This window comes from Mobula hypostoma, chromosome 5 (genome assembly GCF_963921235.1).
Source record: "Mobula hypostoma chromosome 5, sMobHyp1.1, whole genome shotgun sequence".
NCBI lineage: Eukaryota > Metazoa > Chordata > Chondrichthyes > Myliobatiformes > Myliobatidae > Mobula > Mobula hypostoma.
The window spans coordinates 116024035-116039905 of NC_086101.1; the positions used below are offsets into that span (position 1 = coordinate 116024035).

The window sequence follows — 15871 nt, forward strand, 5'->3', positions numbered from 1 at the left end:
GCACCCAGGCCATAACTCTCCATACCCCTGCCATCCATGTACCTATCCAAATTTCTCTTAAATGTTGAAATTGAGCTCACATCCACCACTGGCTGTGGCAGCTCGTTCCACACTCTCACCACCCTCTGAGTGAAGAAGTTTTCCCTCATGTTCTCCTCAAACATTTCACCTTTCACCCTTAACCCATAACCTCTAGTTGCAGTCCCACCCAACCTCAGTGGAAAAAGCCTGCTTGAATTTACCCCATCTGTACCCCTCATTATTTTGTATACCTCTATCAAATTTCCTCTCAATCTTCAACGTTCTAGAGAATAAAGTCCTCATGTATTCAATCTTTCCTTTTAACTCAGGTCCTCCAGTCCCGGCAACACCCTTGTAAATTTTCTCTAAACTCTTTCAACCTTATTTAATCTTTCCTGTAGGTGACCAAAACTACACACAATACTCCAAATTAGGCCTCAACAACTTGTGTACAATTTCAACATAACATCCCATCTCCAGTACTTAATACTTTATTTTATGAAAGTAAAAAGCTTTCTACATGGGATGCCAATCTCAAGGAACTATGGATCTGTATTCCCAGATCTCTCTGTTCCACAGTATCCCTCAGTGCTCTACCGTTCACTGTGTAATACCTACCCTGGCTGGTCCTCCTGAAGTGCAACACCTCACACTTATCTGCATTAAATTCCATCTGCCATTTTTCAGTCCATTTTTCCAGCTGGTCCAGATTCTGCTGCAAGCGTTGATAGTCTTTGTCATTGTCCATTACACCCCAATATTGGTGACTCAACCTGCAGGGTAACCTTTAGGGTATCTTGCACAAGGACTCCCAAGTCCCTTTGAATCTCTGCATTTTGAATTCTCTCCCTATCTAACTAGTCTTCCCATTTATTCCTTCCACCAAAGTGCATGAACATACACTTTCCAACATTGTATTTTATTTTCCACTTCTTTGCCCATTCCCCTAAACTATCTAAATCTCCCTGCAGGCTCTCTGTTTCCTCAATACTACCCGCCCCTCCACCTGTCTTTGTATCTTCGGCAAATTTAGCCACAAATCCATTAATACCATAGTCCAAATCATTGACATACATCGTAAAAAGCAACGGTCCCAAAACCGACCCCTGTGGAACTCCACTAGTAACCGGCAGCCAGTCAGAATAGGATCTCTTTATTCCCACTTTCTGTTTTCTGCCGATCAGCCAATGCTCCACCCATGCTAGTAACTTCCCTGTAATTCCATGGGCTCTTATCTTGCTAAGCAGCCTCATGTGCGGCACCTTGTCAAAGGCCATCTGAAAATCCAAGTACACCACGTCTACTACATCTCCTTTAGCTACTCTGCTTGTAACTGCCTCAAAAAATTGCAGTAGGTTCATCAGGCAGGATTTTCCTTTCAGGAAGCCAAGCTGAATCTTTAACCTGAATCTTTGATCCTTTCAATATGACGCTTTAAATAGAGGATAACAGATATCCCAGGAATGAGGAATGAACTGGGATCAGGTGGAATGCTTTGTACGTACTATAATGGATATCTCAGATGGAACACTAATCCCTCAAAGTGTGATACAGATTAAACAATCAAAATGTGGGAAGGGGCTAGGCACAGAATCCGAGGAACAGTTTGTTCATGGAAGTTCAGGCTGAACCTGCCCTTGGGTGTGGTTGGATACTCACTCTGATCATGTGTGTTCGTCTAATAATGCGATTGGTCAATGTCGCTCGCCATCAGAGGGACGGACGCTGAATTTCAACACACAAGCTCTTAGCGTATCCTGGAAGCCAATGTCCCCTCGTGACTCTGTCTACACTTCTCGCTGCCTCCGTGAAGCAGACAACATAGTTTCAAATTCCTGGGTGTCAACATCTCTGAGGATCTATCCTGGGCGCACATATCGATGAAATTACAAAGAAGGCACATCGGCAGCTACTGTATATTTCATCAGTGCTTTGAGAAGACTTGGAATAACACCAATAATGCTGGCAAATTTCTAAAGATGCATCATGGAGAGCATTTGAACTGACTGCATCACCGTCTGGCATGGGGGGGGGCTGGGATTGGCTACTGCACAGGATCATAAAAAGCTGCAGGATGTTGTAAACTCAACTAGCTCCATCATGGACACTAGACTCCCCAGCACTGAGGGCATCTTCAAAAGGTGGTGCCTCAAAAGGGCATCATCCATTATCAAGGACCCCCCTCACCCAGAACATGCCCTCTTCTCATTGCTACCATCAGGGAGGAGGTACAGGAGCCTGAAGGCTCACACTCAACAATTCAGGAACAGCTTCTTCCCCTCTGCCGTCCGATTTCTGAATGGACATTGAGCCCATGAACATGACATCAGTAGTTTTTTTCTTTATTGCACTTATTATGCACTGCCTATTTAATTCAATGTATACATATATACGGCAAACCACTGTTGAAATTTCTGCCTAGTCAATCATGGAAAGAAACAAAAGAAGGAAACCAGACAACAGCGAAAATGGGGTTGACTCTAATCAACAGAACAACACCTCGCTCGGTAGGGGTAGTCATGTGCTACAGGTGACACCAGACCGTCATCCAGAGACTGTAAGCAATAGGGAAAGGCTAAGGGTAGCAACATGAAACATCCACATACTTTACCAGAAAGGAAAGTTGGGACAACACATTAAATGAAATGAAAAGGTTGGAAGTTGATATCTTAGGCCTGTCAGAAATTAGATGGACCGACAGTGGCAAATTCTCTAAGAATAGTTCTCTGTTAATGTATTCTGGAGGTCAACAGCATATGTATGGAGTTGGAATTATTTTAAACAGACAAGTATCAAAATGTCTTATGGGATATTGGGCGATATCCCACCGGCTGCTTTTAATTAAATTAAGGGGTAACCCTTTTAACATTAGCATAATCCAAGCCTATGCGCCAACAAATGATGCAGATGAAGAAGATATCAACAAGTTTTATGAAGACCTCGACAGTGCTTATGAGCAATGTAAATCTCAGGAGAGATGGGAGATTTTAACTCCAAAGTCGGACAGGAAAGGGTTGATAACATCATAGGACCTTTTGGATTAGGGGAGAGAAATGAAAATGGAGAAAGGTTTACTGATTGGTGTGTCAGACACAACCAAGTGATCACCAATACTTGGTATAAAAACCATCCACGTAGATTGTGTGCTTGGATTAGCCCTGGAGATAGAACAAGGAATCAAATAGATTTCACTACCATCAATGAATGCTTTAGAAATAATGTCACAAATTCTAAAGCCTACCCAGGAGCAGACTGTGATTCAGGTCACCATACTGTAATAGCTACCAATAAAGCAAAATTAAAGAAACTGAAACGTGGAAAAAAGAGAAAGAAGTATATGTTGGGAGAACTTAAAAAAGATAGCATACTTAAGCAACAATTCAAAACGGCTGTACAAGAACATCTCAACAAAAACATAACAACGCCTATTTGGGACAGATTTAAATATGCTATACAGCAATCAGCAGAGGAGATAATCCCAGTACAAGAAATCCAACACACCAACAAGGGGTGGGTAACGCAAGATATTCTAGATCTGATGGAACAAAGAAGGTTAATGAAGAATGATGAAGTGCAATACAGAGAGCTAGACAGACAGACAGACCAGACAATTGTGCAATATTGCAAAGGAAGAATGGCTGAATGAAGTAAAAGGCCATATTAACAACGGCAAAGAAAAGCACAAGAAAATTAAGAAAATTAAGGAAATTACTGGAATTAAGAAAACCTCCTCAACAGGATGCATAAAATCAGCAGACGGATCCATACTAACAAATCCAGGTAAAGTATGTGAGAGGTGGATTCAGTATATAGAGCAGCTGTTTGAGGATGAAAGAGGGGAACCCCCAGATATTAAACACCCTAATTCTGGCCCACCTATTACCAAAGAAGAAATAACTAAAGCATTGAAAAGCATGAAACATGGCAAAGCCACTGGACCTGATGAAATTTCAGTGGAAATGATACAAGCCCTAGAAGATCTGGGCATAGATATTCTTTTTGAACTGTTTAATGGCATATATGAGCCTGGTGTATTGCCTGACAATCTCTTGAAATCAGTATTTATAACTCTGCCAAAAATTCCTGGAACTACTGACTGCGAAAATTATAGAACAATCAGTCTTATGAGTCACATTATAAAGATTTTGTTGAGAATTGTTCTGAATCGAATTAAAAACAAGTTAAACCAGAAACTTCTAAACTGCAATATGGGTTTATTGAGGATAGAGGAACTAGGAATGCAATCTTCATACTACGAATGTTTTCAGAAAGGGCAATTGAATATCAAAATGATGTCTTTTTATGTTTTATTGATTTCACTAAAGCATTCAACAAAGTGTAACATGAAAAATTATTTCAAATTCTCGCTAAACTAAACATTGACAAAAGGGACCAACAACTGCTCCAAAATTTACATTGGAACTAAACGACAGCGGTAAAAATTGATGATAATATAAGCAGTTGGACTAAAATTCAAAGAGGAGTTAGACAGGGATGCGTTGCCTCACCGGAATTGTTTATCTATAGTGAAATGATTCTCAGAGAAATAGAAGACCTAGATGGGATAAAAATTGGAGGTGTTAACATCAACAATATAAGATATGCAGGCGATACCACCCTACTAGCAAGTGCTGCAGAAGACCTACAAATTCTCCTAGACAAAGCAGTACAAACAAGTGCAGATTTTGGTCTAACCGTCAACTGTTTAAAAAAAACCAAGTGTATGGTAATATCAAAACAGCAGGATACTCTCAACTGCCAATTGTACATCGGTAACCAAGAGATTGAACAAAAGACCAGCTTTAATTACCTTGGTAGCTTTATATCACAAGATGCTAGAAATAAAGTAGAAATAAAAAGAAGAATTGCCATTGCCAAAACCAACTTCCAAAAAATGAAACCTATTTTTTTTACCAACGGACACATTTCTACTACAACAAGGCTTAGGTTACTAAAATGTTACATCTGGTCAATCTTGCTGTATGCTTCTGAAACATGGACTATAACACCAGAACTCCAAAGAAACTTAGAAGCAACAGAAATGTGGTTTCTTAGAAGAATGCTGAAAATATCATAGAGATAGGGTAACTAATGAGACAATTCTCCAACGTGCCCATACAAAAAGATCTTTAATGAGAACATTAAATGAGAGGAAACTTGAATTCCTGGGCCATGTCATCAGAAAGGGAGAAATAGAATGCCTTACATTACAAGGCCGTATGCCTGGGGAACATGGAAGAGGAAGGCAAAGAAGAAAATATATGGACACTGTGAAAGAACTAACAGATCTAAGTGTGCGAGATATCATTGACGCTGCATGGGATCGTTCGATGTGGAAAGCCATGATCGCCCAAGCGTGTAACACACAAGGCACTTGAAGAAGAAGTATACATATATATATATTTCTTATTGTAATTTATAGTTTTTGTTATTATGTATTGCTGCCACAAAACAACAAATTTCATGATATATGCTAGCGATATTAAACCTGATTCTGATAATCAAGGACTTCTCCCACCCCAGATGTTCTCTCATCTCCCCTCTCCCACCGGGCTGAGAAACCACTGTACCGTGGAGGGCATTCTAACTGGTGGCATCACCGTCCTATATGAAGGGGCCACTGCACAAAATCGGAAGAAGCTGCAAAGTCAGCCAGCTCCATCATGGGCACTAGCTCCCCCAGCATTGAGGGCATCTTCAAAAGCCGATGCCTCAGAAAGGCGGCCTACTCTGAACCCTCTCCAACATCAGCACATCCTTTCTTTGATAAAGGGTGCAAAACTGCTCAGTATACTCCAAGTGCGGTCTGACCAGTGCTTTATAAAGCCTCAACGTTACACTCTTGCTATTATATTCTAGTCCTCTGGAAATGAATGCCAACATTGCACTTGCCTTCCTCACCACCAATCTGCAAGTCAACGTTTAAGGAATCCTGAACAAGGACTCGCAAGTCCCTTTGCAACTCTAATTTTTGAAATTTTTCCCTGTTAGAAAACAGTCTACACCTTTATTCCTTCCACCAAAGTGCATGACCTTACACTTCCCGACACTAGATTCCATCTGCCCCATTCTCCCAATCTGTCTCAATCCTCCTTGGGTGCGTTGGTTTGTTAACACAAACAATGGATTTCACTATGTGTTTCCATGTACACATGAAAAACAGATTTGAATCTTGGATCCTGAGGAAGGTGTCTGCGCGTGGCAGGTCTGTCACTCATTGCTCCCGAGGGAAGGTTCTTGCATTCAAATGACCTCTCTCTCTCCCTCACTGCTGTGGGTGGATGTTGACAGGAGCAAGGTTTATTCGACACGGATTGTAGGTTTGGACTCTTAATTCAGCTTTATGATGTGCTCTCGTTCCAGGCGTTCTTTTTTGTTATGACTTTTGAACTGGGGCAACCTGCAGATCATGAACACTGAGCTGAACTGAACTGAAACATGCCTTTTGATTTTGTGTTTTCTATTCTGTGTTTCCGCTCTTATTTTTCTTGCCGTTTGCGCAATTTTTTTGCGTGTGAGGGGGAGGCGTGTTTGATATTTGATGTTTTTCTTTGAATGGGTTGGTTCCATGGTGTTTCTGTATTTTATGTCTGTCTGCGGGAAGGCGAATCTCAGAGCTGAATACTGCATACGTACTTTGATAATAAATATACTTTGGAGCTCTGACGTCTGCTTCTCACCTGTCCCCTCACGAAGGCAGACCGTGCACTCGTCCAGCCACCTGTAGCAGGGGAAGTGAAGACTCTTCCCCGACGGCCCCTCCACCGTCACCGAGCAGCAGAGCCAGTCATTGTTGCCCAGGAACCAGAAATCTGGCACCAGGTAACGAGTCACCTCCAGCTCCACGAACCAAATGCTGCCCAGGTCTCTGTCGCTGGGGATGTCGTATTGGTCCACCTGGGAAAGGAGTGAGGGCAGAGGTGAGAGAGCAGAGTGCAAAAGGTGACCCGGGATCTTGACCTTGCCCACCCCGCCCCCCCCCATCTGTAGCTGGCTCCTTCACTTCCTGACTAACAGATCACAGTCCGTTAGAACTGGTTATAACATTGCGTTCACCCTGACCCTCAATACCAGCGCTCCCCAGAGCTCTGTGCACATTCCTCCCTGTTCTACAACCTGTGCATCAACGACTATGTGGCCATGACTCTACTCTTATCAGAGACAGACTGAACATTACAAAGACCTAATCTTTTGGGTAGGACTACAACCAGAGGTCATGGGTTAAGGGTGAAAGGTGAAAGCTTTAAAGGGAACATGGCCAGAAACTTCTTCACTCAGAGAGTGGAGAGAATGTGGAACGAGCAGTGATGCATGTCAGCTCAATTTCAATGTTGAAGAGAAGTTTGGATAGGTCCATGGATGGTAGGGTATGGAGGGATGTGGTCCCATTGTAAGTCGATGGGAGGAGGCAGTTTAAATGGTTTGGCAGGGACTAGATGAGCCAGGTGATCTGTTTCTATGCTGTAAAGTATTCACCAGCATCCTGGTGAACTACTTCTGCACTCTCTCCAAAGCCTCCACCCTCTTCCTGTAATGCACAAAATTCTCCAAGTGTGGCCTAAGTTCTGAATGGCTGCAACATGACTTCTTAACCCTTGTACTCAACATCCCTGGCTGATGTGCCTCATTATGGTGACATTATGACAGAATCTTACTCAATGACAGCAAATCAAATGAGTGGGGCCGGGTACACACCACTGTCTTTATCAATGGTGCTGGGCTGGAGGTGGGTGCCAGATTCGAGTTAGAAACAAGAGATTCTGCAGATGCTGGAAATCAGAGTCAGGTTTAATATCACTGGCATGTTAGATTAGATTAGATTATGAGGACACGCAGTCCTCTTTTATTGTCATTTAGTAATGCATGCATTGATACAATGTTCCTCCAGTATGATATCACAGAAACACAAGACAAACTAAGACTGAAAAAAAAGACAAAAACCACATAATTATAACATTTAATTACAACAGTGCAAAGCAATACCATAATTTGATGAAGAACAGACCATGGGCACGGTAAAAAAAAAGTCTCAAAGTCTCTCCGATAGCCCCATCATCTCACACAGACAGTAGAAGGGAGAAACTCTCCCTGTCATGAGCTTCCAGCGCCGCAAACTTGCCGATGCAGCATCCTGGAAGCACCCGACCACAGTCCGATTCTGAGTCCATCCAAAAACTTCGAGCCTCCGACCAGCCCGCCGACACTGAGTACCGAGCACCATCTCTGCCGAGCACCTCGACCCCGGCCCCGGCAACAGGCAATAGGCAAAGCCAAGGATTTGGGGCCTTCTCTCCGGAGATCCTTGATCGCACAGTGGCAGCAGAAGGAGGCATTTCAGAAGTTTCTCCAGATGTCCCTCCGTGCTTCTCATGTCCATCTCCATCAAATCAGGATTGTGCACAGCTCCTATTTAACAAATACAATATCAATTTGGAGCAGCCGCGCACGCTGCGTTGTGCCGCCATCTTCTCCTCCCCTCCGTTGTGAGATTTGCTGACTTCACAGCAGCAGAATAATGCAATACATGATCATAGAAAAAGACGTGAATTGTATTAAGTACACTGTACCTATAAAATGTATTCACCCTCTTGGAAGTTTTCATGTTTTATTGTTTTACAACATTGAATCACAGTGGATTTAATTTGGCTTTTTTGACACTGATCAACAGAAAGAGACTCTTTCATGTCAAAGTGAAAACAGATCTCTAGAGTGATCTAAGTTAATTACAAATATAAAAGACAAAATAATTGATTGCTTAAGTTCACCCCATTCACCCCCATTTAATATAACACACCAAATCATCACTGGTGCAGCCAATTGGTTTCAGAAGTCACATGTTTAGTTAAATGGAGATCACCATGTGTCGTCAAGGTGTTTCAATTGATTGCAGTAAAAATACACTTATATCTGGAAGGTCCAACTGCTAGTGAGTCAGTATCCCGGCAAAAACTACACCATGAAGACAGAAAAACACTCCAAGCAACACCACAAGAAGGTTATTGAAAAGCACAAGTCAGGAGATGGATACAGAAAATCTCCAAGTCACTGAATATCCCCGGAGTACAGTAAAGTCTGTTGTCAAGAAATGGAAAGAATATGGCACAGCTTTAAATAGATAGCTAGATGGACAGATACTTTATTGATCCCAAAGGAAATGACAGTGTCACAGTAGCATTACAAGAGCACAGATATACAAATATTAGAAAAGAAGGAAGAAAGAATAAAAAATGTTACCTCAAACAGTCTAACAGGACCGGGGTGGCATCATCACTTCCCTGGCTATAGGTTAACTCATTATAGAGCCCAACAGCCAAAGGTAAGAATGACCTCATATAGCGCTCTTTGGAGCAACACAGTTGTCTTGATCTATTACTAAAGGTGACATGCAGAGGCTAAAAAAATATTGTCCAGAATTGCCAGGATTTTCCATAGGTCCTTTGTTCTACCACATCTCCAGTGCTTCTAGTTTGACTCCTATAACAGAGCCAGCCTTTCTCATCAGTTTATTGAGCCTGTTGGAATCACCTGTGTTGATGCCATTGCCCCAGGACACCACCACATAGAAGACTGTACTGGTGACAACAGACCGGTAGAACATGTGGAGGAGAGGCCTGCATGTTTCAAAGGGGCCCAGTCTCCTCAGGAAGTAGACCCGACTCTGGCCCTTCTTGTACACAGCTTCAGTGTTGGTGCTCCACTCAATCTGCCTAGAGCAGGCCATCCTCAGAAACTGAGTGACCGTGCAGGAAGGGGACTAGAGAGGGAGGCCACCAACGACAACTCTGACAACTCTGGAGGAGTTACAAGTTTCAGTGGCTGAGATGGGAGAGACTGTGCACACAACAACTGTTGCCCGGGTGCTTCACCAGTCACAGCTTTATGGGAGAGTGGCAAAGAGAAAGCCACTGTCGAAAAAACTCACATGAAACCTCGTCTAGAGTTTGCCAGAAGGCATGTGGGAGACTCTGAAGTCAGCTGGAAGAAGGTTCTATGGTCTGATGAAACCAAAACTGAGCTTTTTGGCCATCAGACTAAATGCTATATTGGGTGGGGGGACTCTTGGTTTCATTGACAGAGCTGCAATAGAGAAATTTTTTGGCATCCATATCTCCAGCATCTTCAGCTGGTCCTTCCAAACTGATGCGGTGATCAAGAAAGTGCATCAGCGTGCATGATTTCTTAGACATCTGAGAAGACTCAGCTTGTAGGAAGTGTGCTAAAGGGTTGTATATCAGCCTGGGATGGCAGCTGTTCTGCTGTGGAGCGATGAAACCCACGGAGATTGTTCATCCCACCTTGTCAATCACAGGCTCATCACTTCCTTCCATCTGGTTCACCTTTACTGCGCAGTGCTTCAGGAAGACCTAAAGGTATTGTCAGGGATGCCTGCCACCATGACTGCTCCCTCTTCTTCATTCTGCTTTCTTGAAGAAGATACAGGAGTTTGAAACCCAGAACCTCTCGATGAAGATGCAGGATTTTGAAAGCCCAGAACAACTAGACTCAAAAGAGCTGCCTTTAGACCCCTGAACTAGTCACCTCTCTTAAATCCCCTTCCCGGTGGTGCTGTCATGTTCCCCTAATCCAACTCTTCCAATATTTTTATATTTTTATTTAGAGATACAGCACGCAATAACATGCCACACTGACTAGCATCCCACCAATTTAACCCTAGCCTAACCACAGGGCAATTTACAAAGTTCAAAGTACATTTATTATCAAAGTACGCACACTACATATAAACTTGAGATTTGTCTGCTTACAGGCAGACACAAAACAAAGAAACCCAAAAGGACCCATAAAAGAACATCCAACGTGCAGGAGAAAAGCACATCATGCCAACAATAAACAATAAAATAGCGTTCAGAACTGAAGTCCACACAGAGAGTCCGTCCCCATATCCTTAGTTCAGTGCAGAGTCAAGTAAAAGACACAGAGCAGTGTCCTGAACCAGCTTGTCCCTCACCTCAAGCCCCGACACTCTGACTTTGAATATGGCAATTTCATCATTGCTGATCCATTTCCCTCTCAGCTCCAATCTCCTGCCTTCTCCCCGTATCCCCCTCAGGCCCTGACTAGTCAAGAAGCTATCAACCTCTGTCATAAATATACCCAATGACGGCCTCCACAGCCTCTCTTTGGCTAAAGAAATTTCCCCCTCATCTCCAATTTAAATGGACGTTCCCCCTATTCTGAGGCTGTATCTTATCACCTGCTTCTCCATCTCATTCTTTATTAATGTTTCCATTATCTTACCTACTATACATGTTAAGCTTACTGCTCTATAGTTTCCGGGGTCAGTGTGGTCACCCTTCTTGTATATTGGGACAATGTAGCCCATTTCCCATCCTTACGGATTTCACCAGTCTTCGGTGACTTTTGAAAAATACATATTACCTTTTGGTTTTTTAAAAGCTTTCCAGTCCTCTAACTTTCCACTATTTTTTGCTCTATTGTCTGGCTCTCTTTGGCTTTTATGTTGGCTTTGACTTCCCTTGTTCACCATGGTTGTGTCATTTTGCCTTTAGAATATTTCTTCCTCTTTGGGATGTATATATCCAGCGCTTTCAGAAATGCTTCCAAAAACTCCAGCCATTGCTGCTCTGCTAGAACAGCAGAAGAGAGGATGCCGTGCTGGTTTAGAAGTTTGTTTAAGGAGAAGAGGATTCGGACTACCACTACCAAGTATTCTGATGCCAAATGTGTGGCCTCTGGTAAATAAAACCAAAGATCTCAGTGCCAGATTGCTGTACCGCAGGGACGTTAGGGTCTGTTACGTATTTTTTTGTTTTACAGAAACTTGGATATTCCCCTGCACCCTCCCCCCCCATTCTGGACCCAGCGATACAGCTCACTGGCTTCACAATTCACCATCTAGAAAGGTCTGCTGACTCTTTCAAAGACAGAGGAGGTGGAATTGTCATAATGGGGGTGCTGGGAGCAGACCCAAATGCAAGACACAGACACTGAAGTACTAGGAACAGGACTAGGTGTGTCAAGCAAGCAAGAGAAGTGGGGAGGAAATGACGCTGGACAAGACACAGGCCCTGGACGAGGCTAGGACACAGGGCCTGGACTAGGACTAGACTAGGAAAGTGGGACCTGGACAAGGAACTAGGAACTTGGAACCTGGACAAGGACTCCGAGCCAGAGACTGGACAGGGATCCGGAACCTGGGTCTTGACTCAGGCTCAGACCCCAGATCTAGGCAGGACAAGACATGGCTACAGGACAAGGAGTGGCAACAGGATTGGATGTGAGATACCTGGACAGGATGAGGGAATCCCAGCAGGTACTCCTGGGCGAGGTACTCCTGGGTTGGGCGAACACATGGACAGGACAAGAATACGAAGCCTTGACTTGGTCTTGAGGGAGACAGGAACATGGAAAACAGAGCCGGGACCTCTCCTTAGGAACAGGACTTGGGGCTGGGGCTCTACACAGAGTCAGGACCCTTCCTAGGAAGCAGGACGTAGGGCCGGGACTCATACGCAGAACATTGAGAGACAGAACTCTGCTCAAGGTAGCGGCAAACGGCTGGACGTACCCAGTGGAGGCAAGGGCACAAAGAGACGGTTCCCAACACAAGGTAGTGGCAAATGGCTGGACCTACCTAGCGAAGGCATGGACACAAAGAGACAGTTCCAAACAATGAAGGCCAGTTCCTTATCTAGACACAGCAAGGCCCCGACCTTGCCCTGGCAGTTGAACCTGATGGCGTTACAGGCAAGGACACAGGCGAAGGTAGCAGGCGAGGCTTCGGGGGGGGAAGGGGGAGGGGGAGGGGGAGGGAGAAGGGGGGAAGGGGGGAAGGGGGGAAGGGGGGAAGGGGGGAAGGGGCAGTCCAGCAACTGAAGCTGAACCCAGGAGCTGTTTATGTAGCCAGCCCAAAATGAGAATCATGTGCCTCAATTAAGGCACACACCAGGACAAGGGAAAACAGGAAAACTTGGAATAAGGAACGATGGACCGAACCGTGAATAGGAATGCGGACTTTACGGACCAGACCATGACAGGAATGGGCTTTATAATTAACTGCTTATGGTGTACAAATGTTCCTATGCTGTCCAAACCCTGCTCACCCGATCTGGAACGTTTCGCAATCAAGCGCTGTCCATTTTATCTGCCGTAGGTGATTTCAGCCATTATCTTGTTAGCGGTGTACATTGACCTCAGGCCCGTGTCAAACAGGATCTAGACGAACTGAGCGACGTAATCAACAGGCATGAACCAGCACACCCTGATGCCTCCCCCATCATTTTGGGGGATTTTAACCAGGCCAGCTTGAAAAAGCCTCTAAGTAACTATTAACAACAGAATACTTGTGGTACCAGAGGAATCAGTACACTGGACCACTTTTATGGCACCATCAATTGCTATTCCAATCCCACAGTTTGGAAAGTCTGATCACCTGGCTGTACTTCTACTCCCTGAGTATAGACAGAGACTGAAGACTGCAGCACCAGCAGTGAGGGCCAAGAAGGTTTGTACAAGGGAAGCACAGGAGTGCTTACGGGACTGCTTTGAATCGGTGGACTGGAAAGTATTCAGGGATTCATCTTCAGTTCCAAATGAGTACACCACAGCTTTCCCAACTTCATTAAAACCTCTGTGGATAAGTGTGTGCCTACGAGAACTTACTGTATATAACCAAGTACAAGGTTCCGAGGTTCCTATTGTCCCAAATTCAAGGTTTGGCTGTTCCTGAGTACCAAGTCAAGGCTTCGTATTCTTGTCCTGTCCATGTGCTTCATCCTGTGCCAGAGTTCCCTCGTCTTGCCCAGGAGTCTCTTGTTCTGTCCTGTAGCCTCGCCTAGTCCTATCTCCCAAGAGCACGTCATGTCTTCGCCTAGTTCTGGAGTCCGAGCCCGAGTCAAGACCCAGGTTCTGGGTCCTTGTCCAGTCTCCGGCTCGGAGTCCAAGCCCAAGTTTCGTCATGTCTTCGCCTCGAAGAACCCAAGCCTCATCATGTTCTCACCTCAAAGAACCCAAGCCTTGTCATGTCCTCACCTCGAAGAAACCAAGCTTCATCGTGTCCTTGCCATGAAGAACCCAAGCCATGTCCACTCCTGAAGCCACATCATGTCCGAGCCTAGTTCCGGGGTCCGAGCCCGAGTCAAGACCCAGGTTCTGGGTCTTTGTCCAGTCTCCGGCTCAGAGTCCAAGCCCAGGCTCCTATTTCCCAGTTCCTTGTCCTGGTCCCGCTCACCTAGCCAATGTCCCAGCCCAAGTCTGTGTTCTTGTCCCAGCTCTCTAGTCAAGTTCTGTTCCTAGTACTTCAGTGTCTGTGTCTTGCATTTGGGTCCACCACCAATGCCCCTGTATGATAGAGTGTGACTGTGTGAGTGTGTTTGTGTCAGTGTGTGAGTGTTTGTGTGTGATAGGGAGTGTGTTTGTGTACTTGTGTGCCTGTGTCTATGTCTGTGTGTATGTGTGTGTGCAAGTGTGTGTATCCATGTGTTTGTGTGTGTGTGTGTGAGTGTGTTTGTCTCTGTGTATCTGTGTGTGTGTATGTGTCTGTGTGTTTGTGTCCATGAGTGGGTGGGTCTGTGTAGTTGTGTGTGTGTATGTGTCAGTGTGCGTGTGTATGCGTGTTTTGTGTCTGTGTCCGTGTTTCTATGACATTGTGTGTGTGTATACGTGTGTGTGTGTATACGTGTGTGTGTGTGTGTGTGTGTGTGTGTGTGTGTGTGTGTGTGTTGGAGATATATGCTTTCACCGTATATCCCGCATCCCGTTTCCCTTTGGGCTACCTCGACCTGTACAGATAAACATAATGCAGGAATTAGTAACAGACACACAGGTCTTGGCGAAGGGTCTCGGTCCGAAACGTCGAATGTTTATTCATTCGCATAGATGCTGCCTGACCTGCTGAGATTCTCCAGCATTTTGGGTGTGTTGCTCTGGATTTCCAGAATCTGCAGAGGGAATTTCTCGTGTTCAGTATCGCGTTGAGCTACGGGGGAAGTGGGGTGGACTGGAATTCTATGTCTGGATTGCACGCAAGCAATAAGTTTTCGCCACATCTCGTACAAGTGAGAACAAAAAAAACACGATTGCCAAGTCTCGCCTCCCCCAATACCCGCGACTCCCTCCCCTGCACTCCGCTCCCCACCGCCGATACTCACCGAGCACCTCTCCAAGTCTTGCTTTAGCCACTTGTCGATGACGGTTCGGTGGCTCTTGCCGTGTTCGCCGATCAGCGTGCAGTGCACGGTGCTGTCCGTCCCGGAGAACCTGGCCGTACCCGTCCGGAAGGTGGCCTTGTAGGTGACCATGGCTGCTGCCGACCACCGCCGCTCTGCGCTCGGGAGAGGAGTCGAGTAGCCGCGTAGCCGCCCACCCGAGCACTGTGCTCAGAGGTTTCGAGACGATGAAGCTCAGGTGATAAGAATCTCTTGGGGAATGCGATCGGGGAGGAGACTTCCAACTTCAGCAAGAAGGCTGTATATCTTAGCACCCTACCTGGCACTCCACAGCCAATCGGCGGAGGTTTCTCTGGTAAGAAATAGATGCTAACTTCCTGATTAGTCAGGGCGTCAAAGATTATGGGCTGGACAATGGTGTTGAGAGAGAGAAAATAAATCAGCCATCATTGTATGGCAGAACAGATGTGACGGGCCGAATGGCCTGATTCTGCTTCTTAAGTTGAATCCCTTCCTTCAACCAAAACAACCAGGAGATGAAGGGTAAAGCATATGACAGAAAATAAAGCTGGACGAGCAGGCAAAAGGGTGAACACACCCGGAAGGCTGGGAGCAGTTCTCTCCGATGCAGACCAATTCCGAAACCATAAATACAAGCCCTTCTGCAAATGGTGGAAATCTAGAGCCCCACCAGAGATATGACA

General features: G+C 45.1%; 1 protein-coding gene across 1 annotated transcript in view; it reads right to left on the reverse strand.

Annotated features, from left to right (window-relative positions):
• Positions 1 to 15512, reverse strand: part of LOC134346952 (polyunsaturated fatty acid 5-lipoxygenase-like) — a 59528-nt gene extending 44016 nt beyond the window's left edge. The window contains exons 1-2 of the mRNA XM_063048845.1: positions 15150 to 15512; positions 6702 to 6918 (exon numbers count right to left, since the gene is read on the reverse strand). Coding sequence (XP_062904915.1) covers positions 6702 to 6918; positions 15150 to 15299 — 367 coding nt within the window. The 5' untranslated portion in view covers positions 15300 to 15512. The remainder of the gene's footprint in view (positions 1 to 6701; positions 6919 to 15149) is intronic.
• Positions 15513 to 15871: the final 359 nt, after the last annotated feature.